General features: G+C 45.6%; 1 protein-coding gene across 9 annotated transcripts in view; it reads left to right on the top strand.

Annotated features, from left to right (window-relative positions):
• Positions 1–24,303, top strand: part of RXRA (retinoid X receptor alpha) — a 120,804-nt gene that overhangs the window by 49,898 nt on the left and 46,603 nt on the right. For 5 of the 9 annotated variants that reach the window (XR_014543845.1, XM_083596436.1, XM_083596433.1 and 2 more), the window contains one exon: positions 22,052–22,099. The exons of the other annotated variants lie outside the window; for them this stretch is intronic. Coding sequence is in view for 4 of the 5 variants with exons in the window: in XM_083596436.1 (XP_083452562.1) it covers positions 22,052–22,099 (48 nt within the window). In the remaining variant the exon portion in view is untranslated. The remainder of the gene's footprint in view (positions 1–22,051; positions 22,100–24,303) is intronic. 9 annotated transcript variants of the gene reach the window in all.

Genomic DNA, 24,303 nt, shown 5'->3' with positions numbered 1-24,303 from the left:
AATTCACCAGCGATTTAGTGCAAATGTTTCTTAATAGATCTATGTTTATGTGCCATTTTGCCTTAAATACACCTCATTGCAAACCAATTTCCCCCTAACATAATGTGATTTTTGCATGCTATTTTCCAACAAATATATACATTTTAATGCACCACAGTATGTGGATCTTGCATGTTTCTTGACTGGAGAAATGCATTGCAAAATTCAGAGGGGAGTGTAGTTCTGAGGGAAGGTTGGGCTTGGTTTTTCTTTCCAAAAGCACCTTTTAAGACTTCTGGAAAGAGAATTGCAGATGAATGAAGTACCAGCAAAAGCCAGTGTGGCAAAAGAAACTGTAGGTGCCTGAGTTTTTCTCCATCCTTCTGAGCTTGAACCTTGAACTTTTTTTGAAAGCAGAATACTTTTGAGCTTTGGTTCCATTTGCTGGGCCTGAAATGAGACAATAGTTTCCGATTTTCACATAGGGATTAATTAATTCAGCCACCCGGAGATGATTCTTTTCATCTCCAAATTGGTGGTGTGGTAAATGGGTGCTGGGCTTAGTTTTCATGATTTTAAGCTCTAATTGAATTGTCACAGAGGGTACACTTTTTGCATTTTTTTGCCCTCTAACCACACCTTCCACAAACCCTATGTACCAATCAACTTGGGCTAACCCTCCTGCATCCAGCAAACTGGCTGATGAAAACTATTGCCGTCATAAAGTCAGTCATAAGCTCCCGCAATAACTATTTTGTAGTCCAAACAATAATGCAAATTTCTTTTTCTATAGTTGCTAGCTAGCAGCTGATTGGTGGCCTGGATACCAGATATATTTATTTATTATTCTGACACACACACACACACTCTCCCTCTTTTTCTCCCTCCCCCCTTTTTTGTGTGTATGTGTTTTAAGCAAGGAACAATAAAAACTGGAAGGGGGGCTGAGATTCCTGCACTTCAGGGGGTTGGACTAGATGACCCTTGGGGGTCCCTTCCAAATCTCATAGAGTCTATGATTCTATGAAATCATGGAGAGCTGATGCCAGTCAGTGTAGACAATACTGAGGAGGTGAAATTGAGTTAGAGGAGTATTGAACCAGAAAGTATTTGGAGAATGGAGAATATTTAAGGATTATATAAGATCATATTGTACCAATCACACCATATCAGCAGAACTTGAGTGATACTTGTAAACACAACAAATACCATTTGTGGAGTGGGAACAATATTAAAGAATATAAAACGGTGCAGAAAAAACAATGACAGTATAAACAGTACAATGAGAATAATTGGAAGACTTGTTTTGTTAGAAGTCTTTTTTATTTAAGTGTTTAATTAATTATTAATTAGGAAGATTATTATTTTTTATGTACGTAAATTTGCTTTTTCTTCTTTCTTTTTTCTGTATTTTCTTGTTTTTTCATTAATTTTCTTTTTGTAGTATGAGATTGTAAATTCTTTGTATAAGTATGTAATTTAAATTAGTAAAGATTATTAAAAAAAGAAAGAAAAGAAATTGGGAGCGGTGGTGGTCGACCTTGTCGTTCACCTTAGGCAACAAAAAGTTTTGGATCAGCTTTGCATCTGAGTTCTGAGAAGCCAACAGTACTGGTGATCAGGGACATGAAGAAAAGGGGTAACCATGGGAACAAACGATGCACAGGCTGATGTTCTGAGGTAAAACACAATTTCTTCATTTTTTGAAAAGCTGTTGCACAGAAGAATGCCTCTTGAATCCTCCTCAGGAAAGGTGGTTGTTGTGTGTGTTTTGTATACTTGCAGAGCAAGGTATGCGTACATACTCCTCTCTAGGGTTCCTGAGGTAATTTAGAAATATTTCAAATAAGTGAAAAATAAAAACCAGCAAATATGGATAAATAGATAGTTAAAGAAAAAATTAAGAAGGCCACAGCCTATTCAACAAAAAGGAGCATGGGAACAAGGTAAATGACCTTATATACTGAAATGTGAAAACTTCTTACTGAGGAAAAGTCCATCTAGCACAGTAATGTTGACAGTGACAGGGGTATATTGCCCTTCCTTACCTGGAGATGCCGCTGGGGATTGACGCTCCGTCCTCCACATTAAAGATAGCTGTTCTATCACTAAGCCACTGCCCTTCCCCTAAAAAAATTAAGTGAGATTCTAGTCCTCATTGCTTTAAGCAAGGGGCTGGATTGAACCTGGAAACTTCTGTACACCAAACAGATGCTCAAATGTTGAGCTAAGGTCTCTCTCCTGCCCCAGATCTCTCTGATCCGATATTCCTTCTCCATTGTCTGTTAGGAAGAGTTTTGCTGCGTTCAGCCATAAACACATTAGCATGAGGCTAATGGATCAGGCCAATGGACTATCTAGGCCAGTCTCCTGTGCTCACAGTGGCCACCCAGAAGCCCATTATGGGAAACCCACAAGCAGGATTTAAGCACAACAGCAACTCCCCCCGCAACTGGTATTCAAAAGCAACCACGGAGGCAATGCATAGCCATCGTGGCTAGTAGCCATTGATACCCCTCTCCCTCATGAATTTGTCCAATCCTCTTTTAAAGCTGTCCAAGATGGCCGTCATTACTGTCTCCCGTGGAAAGGAGTTCCATAGTTTACAATGCAGGAAGAAGGAACTTTTTATCTTGTCTCATATCATCCGACATTCAGCTTCCTATGATGTCCGCAGATTCCAGTCTTCTGAGGGTGGGGCATTTTTCTCCATCCACTTTCTCCAAGCCATGCATCATTTTATAACATTTAGCCCTTGCTTTGCAGTAGGAAGGCTATATCCTAAGCAGTTCCTGCCCTCCACCGTCCCATCGGGCTTTTGCCATCTCTTTCTGGAGGACACAAAAGCCTTGGGACACGCAGGCCTCAGTTGGTTATGCTCCAGCCCTGCCACAGCCTTGTTGCTGTGGGAACTGCAATGAGGTCGTTTAGCTGAATAATGCACACAGAACTTGTGATTATGGGTGGTGATGAGGTGACCGCAAAGGCGAAAAAGAGAATGGAGCCTTCCTGGGTTGGTTTGTTTGTTTCTTTTTCTCAGGTAGTTTCACTGTTGTTTTTAAAAGGCAGACTTCTGGCAGAATTTTAGTGCTGGAAGGCACCCTGAGGAATCACAGCTAATCACTGTTGCTCAACGTTTGCCAGGTTTTCACTTGTGGATAATGTTTAATTAAATATTCTTTATAAATTCCCCATTTTTTTTATACCTTTGAGTTGGCTGTCTCCTAATTGTCTTTTGTCAATTTTGCTAATTCGAGATATTCAAACAATTTCTCCTGCCATTCTTCTTTTGATGGTATCATTTCGCCTTTCCATTTTTTGGCGACCGGTATTCTCGCTGCTATTGCAGCGTATGAGAATATTATTCTTTTTTCCTTAGGCTGGAAAAAATGGCGGAGAAAGAGATTTTAAGTAAACCCTAGGAAGAACTTTCTGATGGCAGGAGCTGTTCAACAGCAAAATGAACAACTTCGGAAGGTGGTGGACTCTCTTTCATTGGAGATTTTTAAGCAGAGCAGAGGTCGGATGGCCACCTGTCAGGGATGCTTTAGCTGGGATTTCTGCATTGTAAGTGGTTGAGCTAGATGATACTTGGGTTCCTTTCCAGCTCTACAGTTCTATGTTTCTTTCTGGTTGGCCACAGTGTCCCCGGATTCATTGAAAAAAATCTGGTAACCTTAATTTTGCGTAAAAACGTGTGTTGAGTGGGTGGGGAGCATGGCAGCTCATAGCTCACCCATTAAACAGGTAGATTGATGGATTACATTACTTCCATTGCCCTTCAGCCCCTGGGGACTTCTAGGGTGATTCAGAAATGCGCACACACACGCACACACACACACACACACACCCCAGTATAAGAGATAGCAGAAGAGCATTGACATGTTCAGCTATGAACAAATCCCTTTGGTAATAGCCTTAAAAATACTTTTGTCACAGCCATCAGGCTACTGTAGTGAGTTTGTGTGTGCGAGTGTGCGAGAGAGAGTAAGAGAGAGAAAGAAAGTGTGTCACAGAATTGTAGAGTTGGAAGGGATACCAAGGGTCTTCTAGTTAAACCCCTTTGCAATGCAGAAGAAAGTGTGTGTGTGTGTGTGTGTGAGAGAGAGAGAGAGAGAGAGAGAGAGAGAGAGAGGGAGAAGAATGTGTGTGAGAGAGACAAGTCTGAGAAAAACTAGCAATTCTGGCTAGTTGCTAAAGTGTCCTAGTGGAGGTCTGCGCCTCAGTGGCAGAGCATCTACTTTTCAGGCATCAGGTCCCAGGTTCAATCCCTGATTATATATCCAGGTAGGGCTGGGGATGTCCCCTTCTTGAAACCCTGGAAAGCCACTGCTCCCAGTCAGTGTTGACAGCACTGAGCTTGATGGACCGACAGTCTGGCTCAGTATGAGGCAGTTTCCTATGTTACTATTAACTCCTGCCCTTCAGTCAGAACTCTGAGGATGATAGACTCTGACTTTAATTTTAGGGGAAGGGTGTAAACATAGGATCATAGGAAGAGCCTGCTGGATCAGGCCAGTGGCCCATCTAGTCCAACATCCTGCTCTCACAGTTGCCACTCAGATGCCCATGATGGGAAGCCCACCAGCAGGACTTGAGCACAAGAGAACTCTCACCTCCTGCAGTTTCCAGCAACTAAGATTCAGAAGTGTGACTGCCTTTGGCTGTGGATTTTAATGGAACACCTAGCATTTTGTTGATTAAATCTACCATTGCCACCTGGAGGCTTCAGGATGAGACAGTGGCTCTGTGTTCAAGCAAATGGACCTAGGAGTTAAATTGTTTTCCTTGATGCGTGAGAGCAGTACACCCTGTCCTGCCAAGGGGAGCAGAGTCCAGCCGTTCTTGTGAGTTTGCTTCCTTCCCTTGACGATCCCAGGAAGTCCAAAGTTCACACACACAGTGGACACCCTTGCAGGATTTCCAACAATCTGTCATTCTCTTCCTTGTCTGGAAGGTGAGAAGGGTGTTGCCACTGATGCAAAGTTTTCAGGTGCTTCCTTCTGAATGTCCTGTGCAGAATTGGGGACTGCCTCTGCTCCAGATAAACAGGATCTTTCCTGTAAATGTTTGGCTTCTTTTTTCTTTTCCCCCCTAAAGTGCAAATTCCTATTCCTTGTGAAGGAAAATCAAGAATCTTATGAAGTCACTGGGCACCAAACATTAAAAGTACACATTTCTCTCCAAAGAATCATGGGAAGTGTAGTCTAAGAATGCTGGGAACTGTAGCTATGTGAGGGCTGAACTATAATTCTCAGGATTCTTTAGAGGAAGCCATGTGCTTTCAAGCTACAGCCGATGTTCATAGCCAATCTGTGATATGTTAACTCTTCTCAAGAAGTGGTTGGCCCACAGTCATTTTGGTGCACAATGGAGAAAAACCCACATTGCACCTCCTACTCGGAAACAGTGCTTTCAGTCAGAGTTGCTCCCACATAAGTGTCCTTGGTAGGGATGGAGAAGGTGTTTCTGACCCGAGGGCCACATTCTCTTTGTGGAAACTTTCTGGGGGCCAAACTGCGGAACTCACTCCCCAAGGAGGCAGTGATGGGCCACCAACTTTAAAAGAGGATTGAACAAATTGGTCGAGGAGAAGGCTAACAATAAGTCAGTAACGCTTCTGAATGCTAGTTGCTGGAAACCACAAGAGGGGAGATGGCCCTGTGCTTGTGGGCTTCCCATGTGGTTGGCCGCTGAGAACAGGATGCTGGACTAGATGGGGCCACTTTGTCCTAGTCATCCAGGGCTCGTCCTTTGTTCTCATGTACAACACTTGCAGTATTGAGGCCTAAGTGCCCTTCCCGGACCAGCAACTTCGTGTTGTGCTGCTTGGCTCTTGGGATGCCATGAACAAAATCAGGCTATGCATGTGTGTGTGTGTGTGTGTGTGTGTGTGTGTGTGAGAGAGAGAGAGAGAGAGAGAGAGGGAGGGAGGAGGAGGAGGAGGGAGGGCACGTTTGACGTGAACCCGATACCAAGGGTTGATGCAGGAGGAAGCGATCATGGTATCAGGGAAATAAAACCCATCAAGGGATAATAGGATCCAGCTGGGGAAGGAGTGTCTTTTACCAGTTGTGACAGGTGATGTCTTTTCCCTGACTGGATGTTTGGTTTCATGTGGCTCAGCTGAAGACTCCAGCGCTAGTTGGTGGAGGTCCACCATGGTGCTCTGTGGTCTCTTTCCACAGCTGATGACATTGCCTCTGGGATGTCTTTCGAAGCCATTTTAAGTGGAAGAAGAAAAGTCCCATTTTAATAGCTATGTAGGGATCTTGACTGGTAAAGCTGCTGGGAATCAAGGAGGGGAAAGAGGTTAGTATCCCCCTATCCACCAGAGAGATCTCCTAGGGCAGAAGTTCCCCAAAACCTGTTACAGGTCTTTGTATGCCAAGGTTCAAGGTAACCACTGAAGAAATCAGATGTGTGGTCCTGGAAGTCATCTTCCTAAGAATTTTGTTTCCAGAACTCCTTATGCTGAAAATCCTCCTTCCAGAATTCCCCTAGAACCTGACTTTTTGTACACATTTCTTGGCTTCAGAACTGCATCCTAAAACTCGAAAAGGTGTGAATTTCTCCCCCCCCACCTTTGCCCAGGTAGATTCACAGGAGAATGAAGGGGTGTATTAGGATGAATAGATTTGCAGACAGGTGTGCATAAGTTACTACACCGTTAAATACTTCTGAAACCTGCAGGCATACGTACCATTTGTTATTCAGAGTTCAGCTGTGGAGAAGACGGCATTTTTGTAGGGGAAAAACAGGAAAAAATTGCTGTACTCTGGAAACATGTGATTGAGGTTTGGCATCAGATGCTAGATTTGGATTAAGTGCTGGCCATTGACAACGACGGCTGAGGGGCTGATGATTCCAACGTTGTAGTGCATTGTTAAACTTCAGAACTCACTCCCACAGGAGGCGGTGGTAGCCACGAAACAATACGGCTTTAAAAGAGGATAAGAAAGTGAGGGAGGCAGCGGTTATTGATGATACTAGATGATCTGACTCAATATAATACAGCTTCTGATATTAATAATAATATGTTCCTATTTCATAGAATCATAGAATTGTCGAGTTGGAGGGGACCCCGAGGATCATCTAGTCTAACCCCCTGCAATGCAGAAATATGGAGATCGAACCTACCACCTTAGCATTATCAGCACTACACTCTAACCAACTGAGCTGTTCATGTTCTCCCTTTATTCAGAACCACAAGGACTAGAATCTTGACCTATGCTTAGGTGAAGCTTCACAGCTCAATGGTAGAGCACCTGCTTTGGATGCAGAAGGTCCTGGGTTCAATCCCCAGCATTTGCAGGTAGGGGTGGGAATGCCCCCTGCTTGAAAACCCAGAGAGCTTCTGCCAGTCAGTGCTGGCAATACTGAGGTAGATGGATCTGATTCATCAGAAGGGCAGCTTCCTACAAGCCTATTCAATTTGTCCTATTCTTCAGAACCACAAGGACTAGAATCTTTATGCTTAGGGGAAGGGTTGTAATTTGAGTTATGTCTCTCCCATGCTTGCTGCCCGTCCAGGGATCACTGTGGCTTAATATCCAAAGTGTCCATTTGCTCAGAGGGTAGGAAAAGAAAGTTATTGAGACAGAGGAGAAGAGAAAATAAAATTACAGTCTAATCCTGTAGATGACTCAAGGGTTTTTTGTTTTCTTTTTTAATGTGGATGACTCAGTGTCTCCTCAGCTAAAAGAGCTTGGTGTACTATGAAAAATAGACATTCTCTTTGTTTTTCTTTCTCATTAGCTGCACATATCTCTGTATACCAGGGAGCAAGTTGCAAACAATGGATGTTCTTTTAGCCGTCTTGTCACTGTTGCTTGTACAGAACCACTGAAGAAGTTCTTCTTCTTCTTCTTCTTCTTCTTCTTCTTCTTCTTCTTCTTCTTCGGCGATCACTCGTAGCTGAGTAAGATTGTCTTCCATAAACATGGTTTTCACAATGAGTCCATAAGTGACTGTGGAGGCCAATTCTGGATCCACACGTCCTTCCACAGTGGGGACATTGGTTTTCAGGTGAGAGTTGATCACGGTGTGGATTTGCCAAGCGTGCCTTCCTCTTAGCACGTCCTGCTAATTGCATCCTGAATTCGAGTGTCTTCAAAGCCCATGACATCTTTGGTAAAGGCTGTTCTCCAATTGCAGCGCCCGCAGGCAAGTGTTTCCTAATTGTTGGTGTTTATACTATACCACAGAGTCTAAACCACAGGTCTAAACCACAGAGCCTAGGCCTTGCCAATCAGAAGGTTGGCAGTTCGAATCCCCGCAACGGGGTGAGCTCCTGTTGCTCGGTCCCTGCTCCTGCCCACCTAGCAGTTCAGAAGCACGTCAAGTGCAAGTAGATAAATAGGTACCACTCTGGCGGGAAGGTAAACATTGTTTCCGTGCGCTGCTCTGGTTCGCCAGAAGCGGCTTAGTCATCCTGGCCACATGACCTGGAAGCTGTCTCGGCCTATAGAGCGAGATGAGCGTGCAACCCCAGAGTCGTCTGCAACTGGACCTAACAGCCAGGGGTACCTTTACCTTTACCTTTATACGACATTTTAAAAAATTTGCCTTGAGAGAGTCTTTAAACCTCTTTTGTTGACCACATCACATTTGATGATGGTGATGTCAGCTTCCATAGACTTGGCACCCTCTGGAAAAGAATCTTTCCTTCCAGGTCTCCTCCAGGAGTCCTTAACAAGAGAACTTTATTGTTTCATGTGTTAAAAACCTTTTATAAAATTGATTAAAACAAACAAACCACACCCACATAAGACGAGTCTGCTGGGTCAGACTAGCAGCCCATCTAGTGCAGCAGCATCCTCTCACAGTGGAGAACCAGACGCCTCAGAGGGAAACCACAAGCAGGATTTGCGCGCAAGAGCAGTGCTTGCCCCACTCCGTGGTTTCCAGCATCTAGTACAGTGGTACCTCAGGTTACATACACTTCAGGTTACAGACTCTGCTAACCCAGAAATATTACCTCGGGTTAAGAACTTTGCTTCAGGGTGAGAACAGAAATCGTGCTCTGGTGGCGCGGCGGCACTAGGAGGCCCCATTAGCTAAAGTGGCGCTTCAGGTTAAGAACAGTTTCAGGTTAAGTACGGACCTCCGGAATGAATTAAGTACGTAACCTGAGGTACCACTGTATTCAGAAGCATTTCTACCTTGGAACTGGGAAGGCAGAGCGTAGCCATTAGGGCTATTAGTCACCTTAGCTCTCTCCTGCATGAATTTGTCCAAATCCTTTCTCAAAGCCATCCAAGTTGGTAGCCATCCTTGCCTCTTGAGGGAGTTCCATAGTTTAGCTCTGCATTGCAGAGCAGGGCTCGCCTTTACTTTTACCAAGCTTTTATTGGGAATGAATTGTGCCCCATCCCTTGAAACACAGGCATGTGGGGTTGGAAGGGGGGATACTGACATTTAAACCTGCACAGTCAAGTCCCACCCCCCTGCCACTCTTATGCAGCACTGCAGCTCTGACCCAAATTGGGCTTTTGGTGATAGAATGCCCATTGTCTATTTGGTCCATTAGCGACTGTTGGAAAGGGGGGGGGGGACACACACAGGAGAACAAAGGACTTCTGTGTTTTTTTCCTGCACACCAAGATCCTCCGCCGAGGAGACACTGAGTCATTGGCATTAAAAGCCAGACTTCTTATGTACGCTGTTGGGGTCTGAACTGGCAGTGGCTGAACAGGGATAAATGGATGGAGATGTCAACCTGGTGTGTGGCAAGAGAGAGCATTTATATCCTAGGGATTGTTAGGAAAGGAATTGAAAATGAAACTCCTGCTATCCTTATGCCATTACACACATCTACGGTGTGACCACAGTTAGATTACTGTGCACAGTTACGGTCGGCTTGCCTCAAAAAGGATATTGTAGAGTTGGAACAGCTTCAGAAAAGGGCCACCCATACGTACCAATCTTGGTGTGTATTTTATGGTTGGTGTAAACTGAATAGCAGGTAAATTGCTTTTAAGCCTACATATAAGTAAAACACATAAAACAGATATGCTCCTTGGAATACGGGGTCCAATTCTGGGCACCACAATTTAAGAAGGATATTGACAAGCTGGAACTTGTGCAGAGGAGGAGGGCGGCCAAGATGATGAAGGGTCTGGAAACCAAGCCTTATGAGGAATGGTTGAAGGAGCTAGGGATGCTTAGCCTGGAAAAGAGGAGACTGAGAGGAGATAGGATAGCCATCTTCAAATATCTAAAGGGTTGTTGCATGGAAGATGGAGCAAGATTGTTTTCTCCTGCTCTGGAGAGTAGGACTCAAATTAATGGCTTCAAATTATAAGAAAGGAGATTTTGGCTAAACATCAGGAAGATGTTTCTGTCTTTCTGACAGTAAGAGCTGTTTGACAGTGGAATGGACTCCCCTCGGGAGGTTGTGGGCTCTCCTTCACTAGAAGTTTTTAAGCAGAGGTTGGATGGCCACCTGTCAGGGATGTTTTAGTTGAGATGCCTGCACTGCAGGGGGTTGGACTGGATGACCCTTGGGCCCCTTCCAGCTGTACGATTCCGTGATTCTATGATTGTTTATGTAGCAAATAACATTAACTGCTGAGCCAACTGATTTAAAAACTATTCAAAATAAAAAAACACTTTAAAACTAGAACAAACTGTGGAGCACAAGGATGAACAGCCTTGTTGTCATCTTCACCCCGGGAATTGCAAGTGGGGAGAGTTGTGGTGGCCCTCAGATCCTGCTTCTGGGCTTTCCATTGAAGCATCTGGTTGGCCACTGTGAAAACTGGATGCTGGACCAGGTGATCCAGCAACCAGGCTTTTCTCATGTTCTTGGAAGTACAAGGTGGCTGGAGATTTTGGGTCCCTCGCTTCCTTTCACCCCTTATTGAACCATGCCCTGGCAATTCACCAGCCATTGCTGCTCAGCTGGATTTGGCACAGTGGGTCACAAGAGGTGCCAGCCCATCCCCCCTCCCTCATGGAATAAGAACAAAAGAACATAATAAGGGCCAAATAGATTAGGCTAACAGCACACCTAGTGCAGCATCCTAGCCCCACAGTGGCCAACCAGATGCAAGCAGGACCTGAGCACAATAGCAGCTGTACCTCTAAGTTTGCTAGTACAAGTGAGAAAAGTGGGGGGGGGGGAGTATTGGAGGGGACAGGTGAGGGAGAAAAGGTGGCGCCCATTGCATTAATAATGGAATCCCTGACATCCAGATTAGATTAGTAAAAGCGAGAGAGCATGGACTATTCTCATCTTTTACCCAGCATGCAACTTTAATGGCAAGATAATGAGGCAGAGTATTTATTTGTAAAAGATCTGGAGATATCACAGCTCAGTGGAGTCTCTGAAGAGTGATAAAGTTGCAAGGTGCTCGCCTGCCACCATGACACCAGTCAGCTGAAACCTAAGATCTCCCTTTCACTGTTTCTGGGTGGCTTTCTTTGCTCCCCCAAAATGTGTAGCCAGAGTTTCACCGCAGCAAACTTTTTGTTCAGCCAAAGACATTCCACGTGAACGGCGGCCTCTTTCATTCTGCATTCTTTCAATGCCAGCGCAGCAAAAACTTGATTTGAGTAGAACGTGAATGGAATACAACACACTCATCACAAATAGTGGTAAATAAATGGAAAGTGTTAGCTTTCTAGCTTGGGGGGGGGGAGGTACTTAAAAAAATAAATAAAAAGCCACAGTGCACAAGAGAACTACAAATTGATTTAGCACTGCCTCTTATGAAAGTTCTCCTGCATTGCAGGTTTTTTTTTACTAAATGACCCTTAGGGTCCCTTGCAACTTTACAATTTTATGATGATGATGATTTTGGAAGGTGATGGCCTTTCTTTGGAGATTTTTAAAAGAGAGGTTGGATGTCCATCTGTCAGGGATTCTTTTTCTGTGCTTCTTGCATTGCAGGGGGCTGGACTAGATGACTCTTGGGGTCCCAACCCTACAATTCTATAATTCTATGGCTCATTGAATTCCTGTTGAACAGATAAGGGTTAGCAAATGCTTTGCCCCTTCAGCTGCCAAAAAGATCTTTACCTGCTGGGTGCTGCCATTAATACACCCCCCCCCCCCGTTATTAATTGCAAGCTCTTTTTTTTGGAGTGTTGTAGTGTTTTATCCCAGCAATAAGGCTATCCCAAGCAAGTGTCCTCCTCACGTGACATGATTCAGCTTGCCTTGGCAGATGAATCTCTATTGGGTGATATTTTTTCCTCTCCAAGCTGGTGATGACGGTGTGACGACCTTGATGAGATAATGCGTTGTTATTTTTGAACCATCAAAAGATTAGCGCTATTGGGCTCTAGCAAGCAGGCTTATCGGGTGGGGTTTATCCCAGCTCAGAGCCTTGGCTCAAAAGGTGTGTTTATGCTCTGGGCACAGGACATTCTAGGAAAATAACGCGAAGGATGAGGTTGTGCCTGATATGTTTTGAGGCAAATGTGATTAGACAGCAGATAAGATGAGCCACTCCAGAGATGGGCCCTTGTCATAGCCTTTTCCTTGACACAGTGGCATTGATGAGGGCTTCCTCAGCACAAAGTCACTCTCCTCTCCTGTGGTTCCCAGCAGCTGGTAAACAGAAGCATTACTGCCTCCAACCACGGAGGCAGAGCATAGCCATCAGGGCTAATAGCCATTAATTACAGTCATACCTCGGGTTAAATACGCTTCGAGTTGAGCGCGTTCGAGTTATGCTCCTCGGCAACCCGGAAGTAACGGAATGCGTTACTTCCTGGTTTTGCCGCTTGCGCATGCGCAGATGCTCAAAATAACATCACGCGCATGCGCAGAAGCGGCGAAAAGCGACACGCGCATGCACGCAGACGTGCCATCGCTAGTTACGTTTACCTCTAGATGCGAACGGGTCTCCGGAATGGATCCCGTTCGTATCTAGAGGTACCACTGTAGTTCCATCTTTTTAATGCCATTCAGGTGGGTGGCCATCAGTGCCTCTGGTGGGAGTGAGTTCCATGGTTAACTTTGGGACTTTCTTTCATCCTTCCTGAATCTTCCAACATTCGGCTGCATTCTCTTTTAAAGCAACCCAAGTTAGTGGCCAAATTCCGTTCAAGGAACAGAACTTCCCTGGCCCCTCCCTTCCTCACGCCCCCCCCCCAAATCTGCTCTGGGAGTTTGGATGAACCCACGTGTCTGGTTGGCTTTGGTGAGAAGAGGATGCTGGAGCAGACGGGCCATTGGCCTGATCCAGCAGGGCTCCTCTTATGTTCCTTGGGGTGCAACGAATGCATGGGAGGATTGTCTTAGGTCCAACCAACCTTTTCTCATGGAGACCTCCAATTCCCTTGGATGTGAGTAGTTAGCGAGGGAAGAGACGAGGGGAGGGAGTGTGCTTTGCCCATATTGGCCTCCCATTTCCCCTTTTCATGCCCTGTCATCTCCTCCCGCCTGGCTGGCAGCTGTTGTCTGGGAACGGTGGCTGGCATCTGACCCAGGAAATGCAGCCTTGGACAGCAGCCAAGTCGTCCACTTGATTCAAATACAGCTGGAACTGATCTGATTGAGAGAACGAATTGAGGCGGAGAGCGCCTGTTATCTAAGGCAGGACGGGGGTTCCTCTGCCTACTCCCTTCCTCCACGAGGCTTGTAGCCACTCTCCGAACTTCATTTATTTTGATTTATTAGGGAAAGCCTCTTCCCTGGGGGCTGTTAATTACAGTCTGCTGCATATGGGGTCTGGATTGTGCAAGATGGAGCGATAGTTCTGCTCCACCATTGGCTGCCAGGGTCCATGCCCAGGGTGCCCAAGGCTAGACCAGGGTGCCCAGCGCTGATTATCAACATACAGTAAGTGTGCTAACCCTAACAGCTTGCTGGATACCTGAATTCAAAAGGCACTGAGACATGTTCTTATGTCTTAAAAGAAGACCTGTAGTTCAGCGGTTTGAGCATTTGGTTTGTAAGCAGAAGGTCCCAGCTTCAGTCTCCATTTGTAGGGCTGGGGAAAGACCTGTGCTGGAATCTCTGGACAAATCATTCCTTTGTTAAGAATCATAGGTCTGGAATCTTACTTGATATTTTAGGGGAAGGACTGCAACTCAGTGGTAGAACCAGGCTGCTCACCGGGTCAAGATGTTTTGAGCAAGTGCTGGTTTTGACCTGCAAATCCTTAAATGGTTCAGGACCGCAATCCCTCAAGGATCACCTCTCTCCATCTGAACCAACCCAGACATTGTGACCATTTTCTGAGGCCCTTCTTCATGTGCCTCCTCCGAGAGGTCCGGAGGGTGGCAACACAAGAAAGGGCCTTTTCTGCAGTAGCTCCCTGTTTGTGGAATGCACTCCCCAGGGAGGCTCGCCAGGCCTCTTTGCTACGTGTCTTTAGGTGCCAGGCAAAAAGGTTCCTCTTCAATAGGCTGATTAACACCCTATATGCTTTTTAATGTGCTTGCGGGGGGAGTATTATTGTTTTGCTTTTTGCTTTTCTTGTTTTATCATATATGTTGTGTTTTCATCTTGTATGTATGGGATCATCAGACAAAGGGCAGTATACAAATTTAATAAAAAATAATAATAGTTATAACACCTGCCTTGCATGTAGAAGGTCCCAGGTTCAGTTCCCAGTGGCATATCCAGGTAGGAGAAAGCTTTGCCTGAAACATTTGAGAGCTACTGCCTGTCAGTGTAGACAATGCTGAGCTAGATGGACCCCATTGTCTGGCCCTGTATAATGCTGCTTCCTTTGTAAGCATTAGGTCTCAAGTGGGTGGGCTGTAACTCAGTGGTGGAGCTTCAGCCCATTCTTCAGAATGATGAGGATTAGAAACATACTCTTATGTTAAGGGATATTGCTCAGCAGTAGAGCACATGCTTTGTATTCAGAGGATCCCGGGTTCAGTCTTTGGCAATATCCAAGAAGGAAGCCTTATGAGGAACAGTTAAGAGTTTAGGATGTTCAGCCTGGAGCAGAGGAGACTGAAAGGTGATATAATATCCATATTCAATTATCGGAAGGGCTGTCATGTAGAAGATGGAACAAGGTTGTTTTCTGCTGCTCCAGAAGAGAGGACCCAAAGCAAAGGATCCAAATTCCAAGAAAGGAGATTCCAACTAACATCAGGAAGAACTTTCTGTTCAACAGTGGAGCTGACTTTTTGGAAGGCCATCTGTCAGGGACGCTTTGTTATGTTGGCAGCTCTTATCTTCATGCACTTCCTTCTTATCGTAATATTGAGTGCCTTTTCCTCCCGTGCTTTGCCTGTGCCAAAAAAATCCAAACTCTGTCACATGCACACACAAAAGAGGCATGTTTTATTATATAGACATCAGCTGCCAAAACTGTTTCCCCTTTTCCATCACTCAGATGACAGCTTGCTTCTCATTGCCTCAGCTTCAAACTCCCCACCGCTTTCCAGGTCCTGTGTTGCTTTGCTCATTCACTGTTTTGTGCAAGCCACTGTTTACTGTGAAATCCAACCCAGTGAACTGTGGCTTGCGCTTGGCCTCCGAGCCAGAATTTGAAACTGTGGTTTGACCCAACCAAATCTGATTTGACTCTTTGCACCAGCACAAAATTCCTCCTCTTGTAGGGCTGGTTCTGTGTTCACCTATTTTAGGCAAGCCTCTGGGGCCATCACCAGAGTGAGTTGGGCCACCTCATACTCACACAGGTGCACACAGGTACAGGGGCAGGGCACAGAGGGCCAACAGAACCCACCACACCAGGCCAGCCCTCACAGCCAGCGCTGTTGGGCACATGTGTCAGGTTCACAGAGCCCGCATGCCAGGTACAGGCCTGGCCACTGGAGCCAAGTGGGGCTGCACTGTGCCCCTGGCTGCCTGTACAGGGAGGAGCCCAACCAGCTGATGCAGACTTTGGTGGGCAAATCTCTCTCCCTGCCCCCGACACTAGCCCCAGTCAGCGAGGGTCCAGTGATGTGGCGGTGAGCCCAGGCCGGGCTCTGGAGCCCAGAGACCCCCGGTGGCAGGCAGGGCGGGACAAGGATCCCTGTGGGGGGGCACCTAACTTGAGACCCTTAATACCTGGTGCTCTGGCCTCTTCATGCTACTTCCCTGCACAGATATGCAGCACGCCCTGTCCTCAGTTAACCCACACCGGCTCTGACCAAGGCAGAATAGAGTAGTACTATTACTTCTCAGGACATGATAGTTTTGTTGATTTAGCCAAGAATAGTACAGTGGTACCTTGGGTTAAGTACTTAAATCATTCTGGAGGTCCGTTCTTAACCTGAAACTGTTCTTAACCTGAAGCACCACTTTAACTAATGGGGCCTCCCGCTGCCGCTGCACCTCCACCACACGATTTCTGTTCTTATCCTGAAGCAAAGTTCTTAACCTGAAGCACTGTTTCTGGGTTAGCGGAGTCTGTAACTTGAAGCGTATGTGACCTGAAGCGTATGTAACCTGAGGTACCACTGTACTAGGGTTTTGTTTTTGTTTTTTGTTTGCTGCTGCTGCTTCATCATCACCACATTGACTCATGTTTAGCTTGGGGTCTACTAAGACCCCAAGATCCTTTTCATATGTGCTATTGGCAAGTCAGGGGTCTCCCTGTATTACAAATGCATTACATTTGTTCAGCTCATTCTTCCTGCCTAGCATTCCTTGCATTTGTTCCTATGCAATTTCATTTTGTTAGTTTGGGCCCAGTTCTCCAGTCTATTAAAGTTATACTGATACCCAATTAATTTAAAGTAGCTAGGTGTCTCCTTGCCTCCTCTTGGGCTGCAGCTCCCTCCTGGCATGGTTTATTCTGTTATGAGCAGGTTGGGCACTGCTTTACTTTTGGGTGAAGACAGAGACAAAGTAGGTGTTGAGTAGTTCCGTCTTCTCTCTGCCACCCAATAGCATTTCTCTGTCTTCTTCATGCAGAGGACCTACCACTTGCTTGTTCTTCCTCCTGCTTCAAATATAGCCAAAGAAACCTTTTTTATTCTTTTTAACCTCTCTTGCAAGTCTGAATTGGCCCTCCTGACCTTCTCCCTGCAACTACTGTTGGCTACTCGTGTATTTTGCTGTTGTTTAGTCGTTTAGTCGTGTCCGACTCTTCGTGACCCCATGGACCAGAGCACGCCAGGCACTCCTGTCTTCCACTGCCTCCCGCAGTTTGGTCAAACTCATGCTGGTAGCTTCGAGAACACTGTCCAGCCATCTCGTCCTCTGACGTCCCCTTCTCCTTGTGCCCTCCATCTTTCCCAACATCAGGGTCTCTTCTCTTCTCATGAGGTGGCCAAAGTATTGGAGCCTCAGCTTCACGATCTGTCCTTCCAGAGAGCACTCAGGGCTGATTTCCTTCAGAATGGATAGGTTTGACTTTCTTGCAGTCCATGGGACTCTCAAGAGTCTCCTCCAGCACCATAATTCAAAAGCATCAATTCTTCGGCAATCAGCCTTCTTTATGGTCCAGCTCTCACTTCCATACATCACTATACTCGTGTATTCTCTTCCTTATTTATTGCATTCACATCCCACTCCCCCCCCCCACAAAGTTGCTGAAAGTGGCGTACGGTACATGGTTTTATCCCCCCTCATTCAATCTCTGCAACACGCCTTTGAGGTAGATCAAGCTAAGAGGCAATGACTGTCCTCAAAGTCACCCAGTGAGCTTCATTGCTGAGTGGAAATTTCATTCCTGGCCTCCCAGGTCCTAGTCTGACCACTTACACCATACTGGCTCTCTATAAAACTTAAAATAAAATATTACTTGTTTCTCTTTGCAGAAAATAGTGCGGCTTACAACATATACTTATAAACAGGACATAATTTATTCACACACACACACACACACACACACACACTGCATCAATCAATAAAAAAATGGCTTCAAGCTGCATATTTCCTGGGGTTGCAACAAAAATGTTAGGCAATTCTAACACCTAGTAGGTAGAAAAGGGTTTGCAATGAAAGGGGGATTCTCAGAGCAACCCCTGCATTTATTACCTGACTTGCGATGGGAGAGATGGTGGCATAAAAGGCTTGTGCTTCTGACTCTTGGACAACTAGCATAGCTGTTGAGACTTGCCCTCCCAACTGGGATGGAGCTGTGTGTGAGAGAATCAAGACACTTGGAGAAACAGGTTCAGCAACACTCAGATCTTAGTGCTAGAATGAATTTTGAAGTGTGTGTGTATGCGGACGGGAAGCCTGGCCAGACCTGAAGAGAAGTGACGCAACCCCCTTGAGGCCCCGGATTCCTCCAGCTGGTGCCAAGACCTGAGATTCCGGTTCCAGGGCCTTGCTGCACTGCTCTTCCTGGGGGAGAGGGTGTGGGTGAAGAAGAGTTCTTCTCCATCATGACACCTAGAAGTAGGGGGCCTACCATGAAGCTGAATGTTGGAATATTTGGGACAGCAAAAAGGAAGGGCTTCTTCACGCAGTTCGTGGTTAAACTATGGAACTCCTCTCCTGCAGGAGGTGGCAATGGTCACCAATCTAGATGGCTTTGAATGAATTAGACAAATTCAAGGAGGAGAGGGCTGTTGGTGGCTGCTAGCCATGATGGCTATGCTCTGCCTAAACAGTGAGAGGCAGCAATGCTTCTGCATAATACCTGTTGCTGGAAGCCATGGAAGGAGACAATGTCCTTGTGCTCTGCTTCTGCTTGCAGGGTTCCCACAGGCAATCTGGTTATGAGAACAGCATGCTGTTCTACATGTCCCCCTTTGGCCTGATCCTGCAGGCTCTTACGTTTTTTATGACCAGCCAGTAGAACCACCCATCTTATTATTTTGGGGTGCAAGCATAGCAAAGTGCATGCTTTAGCTTGCTTGGCATGGAAGGAAGAGAGGCAGTGCTGCACAGTGGTTAGAGAGCCGTGAAGTTCTTGTGGTTTTGCTGCTCTCTAAACCCCTTTGCGCCCACAGGGTGTCCCAGGCTTCCACTTCCCTTTGTCCGCTGTCTTGCTTAGGCGGAAATATTTCAGCTATGTCTGTGGCATGCCAGGAATGGCTTAGAATCACAATGGGGCTGAGTCTCTCCATGTGGTCTGCTTGGGGATCTGGCATTCTTTGGGAAATTCGAAGCAGATTCAGTGGCATGAAAAGAGAGAGAGGTGCAGGATCCTTTTCATTGCTGCAATGGAAGTGGGGCTGAAGTTCTAGCCCTAGTCAGACATTTCTCTTCATGCAACTGAGAACATAGGAAGGGCTTGCCGGATCAGGCCAATGGCTCATCTGCCCCAGCATCCTGTTCTCTCAGTGCCCAACCAAATGCCCTAATGGGAAAACCCACTGATCTGATAACATAAAAAGAGCACTGCTGAACCAGGTCAGTTGCCCATGAAGCCCAGCCAGATACACTGAGATTTCTTTCTCTTTTTTTAATAATTTTTATTAACTGGCCAATCACATCAAATTAAATCACATCACATAAATTCCAAATTACAAAGCCAAATTTTTAAATTTTGTTGGGGGAACCCATACTTCAAGATCCAAAGGGGGATTCAGATCATCTTCTTATTACTGCGTTAATGTCCAAATCAGTCCCAATCAGTCCAAACAAAATTCATAATTCTATCCAGTCTTATCTTGGTGTTTCCACATCATATCTTGTTCATATAATTTCTATTTTTCCTTTACGATCTCTTCTGTTAGTCTCCTTAAGCCGATAAGCAAAATAATAATCCTGTGTGGATTTCCCGTTCCTCCACTAAGTCCAGATGGTTTCCATATATCTCCTTCGTAGATAGCATCGCTCTATCCATCATAAATTTGGCATTTGTCGCTCTTAAGTCCCACCGAGAAGTTGATCCACGATATGTAAACAACTGTATTTCTCTCTTTCTCCTCCCAGACCCAAGAGCTCCAACAATGCCTCCCAAAATGGCGACGGCATTTTTAACTGCGTCATTCCAAAACTCTTAGCTTTCCAGCTTCATCTTGAAACATTGCTTTGGTTCAAAAGTTTATCTCCACACAGCCTTAAATCCACAGCTTAAGTCCTTAGTTTCTGACTCATTAGGAGAGGGGATTCTTGTTAAATCACATAAGAAAAAGGAAGGCAGGTTTTTCCCTCCTCCCCCCTCAGTCATTTGTCATACCGTATCTTGACGTATCTTCTCATATTTTATTCTTGTCTTGTTATCAGAGATCTCTTCTGTCAGCAGTCTTTACTCCCCTTTTTCCTTGAAGCATGTGCAATTTATCTCGTCCAAATTGTTTCTTTTGAAGATGCTTGCAACTAGCGGCGCGAATCAGGGACGGCGTCCAGGAGTGCTGGAATCCCACAGGAGGGCTTTGTGCCTAGTGCCCCCACCCCCACAAATTCGGGGGTGGTATAGGGCACAGCAGGCAAGGGCCGTCCCCCCCCAATCCTGGGGGGGGGTTAAGGAGGCTAATTACCCCCATCATAGCCTCCAAATTACCTCGTGTGGGTCGGAGAGATGTTATTGTCAGCCATCTTCCGATGCGCCACCTAGTGGCCCCCCTGATACACTGAGATTTCTAGGCCTCATACTTATTTTGTCACTTTGGTCAGAACCATGAGGACTAGACCCTTACTTGACTTTTAAGGACTATTGTTTAGCCATCTTCAGCCCAGGGGCAATTCTCCCCGCCTGAAATCCTCAAAGGGCCTCTGTCAGTCAGTGTAGACCAGTGATGGCCAAACTTGGCCCTCCAGCTGTTTTGGGACTACAGTTCCCATCATCCCTGACCACTGATCTTGTTAGCTAGGGATGATGGGAGTTGTAGTCCCAAAACAGCTGGAGGGCCAAGTTTGGCCATCACTGGTGTAGACAATACACTTGGTATAAGGCTGCTTCCTACACTCCTATGTGCATATTAGAAGAAATTCACAGAGTTCCCATAGCATTTAAGCTCTTGTCTCAGCCACGTTTATAGACAATGAGTTACATTATGCCTGCATTGCAAGGGGTTGGACTAGATGACCCTTGGGACCCATTCCAACTCTGCAAATATATAATTCGATTGCTGGTTTTACATTTTTACCAGTGGTTATCTGATTGTGGCATTCTCTTACTGCTTTGTGAGCATTCTATATAACTGTTAGAAACATCATAATGATGTTATTTGGCTCCCCTGACCTGGGACCTGGTTTTCGGAATGTCCCTTCTGATTAGCACACAAACCAGCCCTCTTTCAGCCTCAATGTGTTGTTCCAGGACAGCTTTGAAATGGTAAAAGTCACCCTTCACTGGCAAACACCATGAAAGGACACCTCTGTTATGGCTTTATTAAGAACAGCTTTTCTGAGTTAAGCAAGAGAAGTTGCACACAGTGCTTCAAAGGAGCTGGCTGAACCTTGAGTCTGCGCTTTTTTAATGCATGGAAGGAAGAAGACAATGCAGAAGCTTTGGTCGGGCTTTTCCCAAAGCTGTGGCTGTTTACGGGCTTTGGTGGAAGCCAGTTGCCAAGAGGGAAATGATTTGGGCAGCTCTGCAAGGAGAAGAGAGACAGTGGATTGCTTCTGAGGAAATGTCTTTGCAAAGTTCTAATCGGGGTGCTCGGTTCTCTCCAGAGCACTGTAGATTTTCTTATTGTTGTTATACTTTGTGCACATTTTTCTCAAGGCTTGCGAAGGGCTGCAGCTCAGCAGTAAAACATCTCCTTTGCATGCAGAAGACCCCCAGGTTCCTATTTATTCAGAACCATGAGGTCTAGGATCTTGTTTTATTTTCAGTGGAAGAGCCATAGCTCTGTGGTTACGAGCATCTGCTCAGCAGGCAGAAGCTCCCAGGTTTTATCCTCAGTCTCTCTAGATTGGGGTGGGGAAAGGCTCCCTGCCCAGAGCTCTGGAGAACTGCTGCCAGTCTGTGTAGACAATATGGAGCTAGATAAATGATCCGATTTAGTATGAGAAAGCTTCCTGTGCTCCTGTTTAATTCAGTCTGTTCCTCAGAATGATGAGGACTAGAATATTGCATTATGTTTAGGAGAAGGGATGTAGGTCAGTGGGAGAGCACATTTTGCATTCAGGAGGTCCCAGGTTAAATTGTTGGCAGCATCCCAGTAAGCCCCTTTCACATGTGGACCAATGGCCTGTATAGGTGTGATGCAATGAGATGATTGCAGCCCTTTATCAAAGGTTCTTGCATCTTGGATCAGGGATTCCAGTAAGTAGTTTTGTTTTATTTTGTTTTTGCAGACATGTGTGTGCGTGCGTGTGTATCCAATGGCAGCTTTGGCGTTTTGGGTGAGTGCAATAAATCATGTGCATGATGTATGAACAACGCCTTTGCTCACTTTCCAAGGTGGTTCCACTCTGGGAAAGAGAAAAGGACCCAGGGAATGAAGGGCAGCAAATCAGCAAAGGAGTTTCCTGTACATAAGAACCCATCTAAATCACCCACCAGTCCTGCGAGAGCAGCAGCTGTGGATCACATAGTGCCCCCAGCAAATTAATATTATCCCAGTCATTTCCTTCCCCACCCCAGTCTCTGCCACCATGTCTTTTAAAAGCACAGGCATCTCTTGTAAGTGTGAAGATGAGCTTGACTCTGGTACAAGAAACAAACGTCTAGTGTCACCATCAATTTGCCGTAGCACTGCTATGTTGAGACTTTAGGGCAGATATCCAGGGGCCCCTTGGCAGAAGGAGCAGCAGGGCTGATTTCTACTGCCTTTTGGAGCAAGTGTAATGATATATCTTACCATTTGAAGAAAGGGACATAGGGAAGCTGTAAGACTACAGTTGTAAGACGAGCATTGGGGACGGTTCAGAGAAGGGCAACCAGCATGCTAAAGGGGATGGGGTGACTCTTCTATGAGGAAAGTGTGAAGAATTCGAGGCTTTCTAGAAAAGGCAAGTAGGAGGGGATATAGATGCTTATAAAGTTAGGCATGGCATGGAGAAAGAGGAGAAAGAAAAGTTTTCCCCCCCCTCTCATAACACTAGAACTCAAGGGCCTTCCATGAAGTTGAGCGTTCGAAGATTCAGGGCAAAGAATAAGAAGGACTTATACACACAGCACATAGTTAAACCATGGAACTCTCTCCCACTGGAGGCAGTGATGGCCACCAACATGGATTGCCTTACAAAAGGATTGGACAAATTCGTGAAAGAGAGGGCTATCCATGGCTACTAGCTGTGATGGTTGTGCTCTGCCTCTACAGCCAGAGGCATTGATGCTTCTGAATACCAGTTGCTGGAAACTGCAGAAGGGAAGATGGTCCAGTTTCTCAAAACCCCAAGTGGGGGAGAGTTGCTATTTCACCCAGGTCTTGCTTGTGGACTTCCCTTGGGGGCAGGGATCAGGTCAGCCACTGTGAGAACAGGAAGCTGGACTAGACAGGCCTGTTCTTATCCTCAGTACTCAGTGCTCTCTCTCTCTCTCTCTCTCTCTCTCCCCCACACTCTCAGTTGCTGCAGCAAAAAAAAAAATGTTGCATCACCCAGGTTGTATTTTTTAACCAAAATGGACAGTAAATTGCATGTCTGGTTGAGATCTCTGAACCCAGTGACTCTGTGCAACAGACGTAGATGGCTGGATAGGCTGCCATTGCACAACCACGGACCGAAGGTTGTTATTGTTTGTTTTTAATTATACCTGCCGCCCAAATAGTGTGAAATCACCTGTTCAGCCTCATGGGCAGATGGCAGATTGCCTGCACACTTTGGCAGACTGCCACTTTTGGTCACCGGATGTCTATACACAGGCAGCTTGGGGAATTGTGAAAAGGCAGTGGGCATGAGTGGGAGAGCAGATGCATTTGGAAACTGAGGCTTCTTCTGGGTGGCTTCAGGGAGATTACCAGCCCCGACGCAAGTCTCTGATTGCCACACCACATTGGCTCTTGGAGGTTTCAGCTGTTAGTGTAGTGGCAAATTCGGAAGTGCAGAGTCTGTCTCTTCATGATAGTTGTAGCCATGCTCCCTTCTAAGATTTTAAGACCTTTTAAGATTATACAAATAGTCTTACACTCTATTATTATTATTATTATTAATAAGAAGAAGAAGGGATGCATTCCAACAATCAGTGCAAATCTCCACGTGTTGCCTTTTAAGTAGATCTACTACTGATTTTAGAATGAACTGATTTTAGAATGCTGTATTATTTTACTGTTGTTAGCAGCTCTAAGCCCAGCTTCGGCTGGGAAGGGCGGGATATAAATAAAAATTATTATAATTATTATCATCATCATCATCATCATTATTATTTTCTGCACACACAAACATGGACAAATTATTTGGAGTGCTTCAATATTTTTTACAGATTTCCTTGAAGTTCCATTGTATATTTATATCTCTAATGCAGCCTTTATCAGCCTTGGGTCCACAGATGCTCTTGAACGGCAACTTCCATCATCCCTGACCGTTGGCCATACTGGCTAGGAATGATGGGAATGGTAGTCCAATATCTAGGGATCCCAGGTTGAGAAAGGCTGAGAAAGAGACCT

Source organism: Podarcis filfolensis (assembly GCF_964270895.1).
Source record: "Podarcis filfolensis genome assembly, chromosome: Z".
NCBI classification, from domain to species: domain Eukaryota; kingdom Metazoa; phylum Chordata; class Lepidosauria; order Squamata; family Lacertidae; genus Podarcis; species Podarcis filfolensis.
This window is presented reverse-complemented; position numbering and strand designations above follow the sequence as displayed.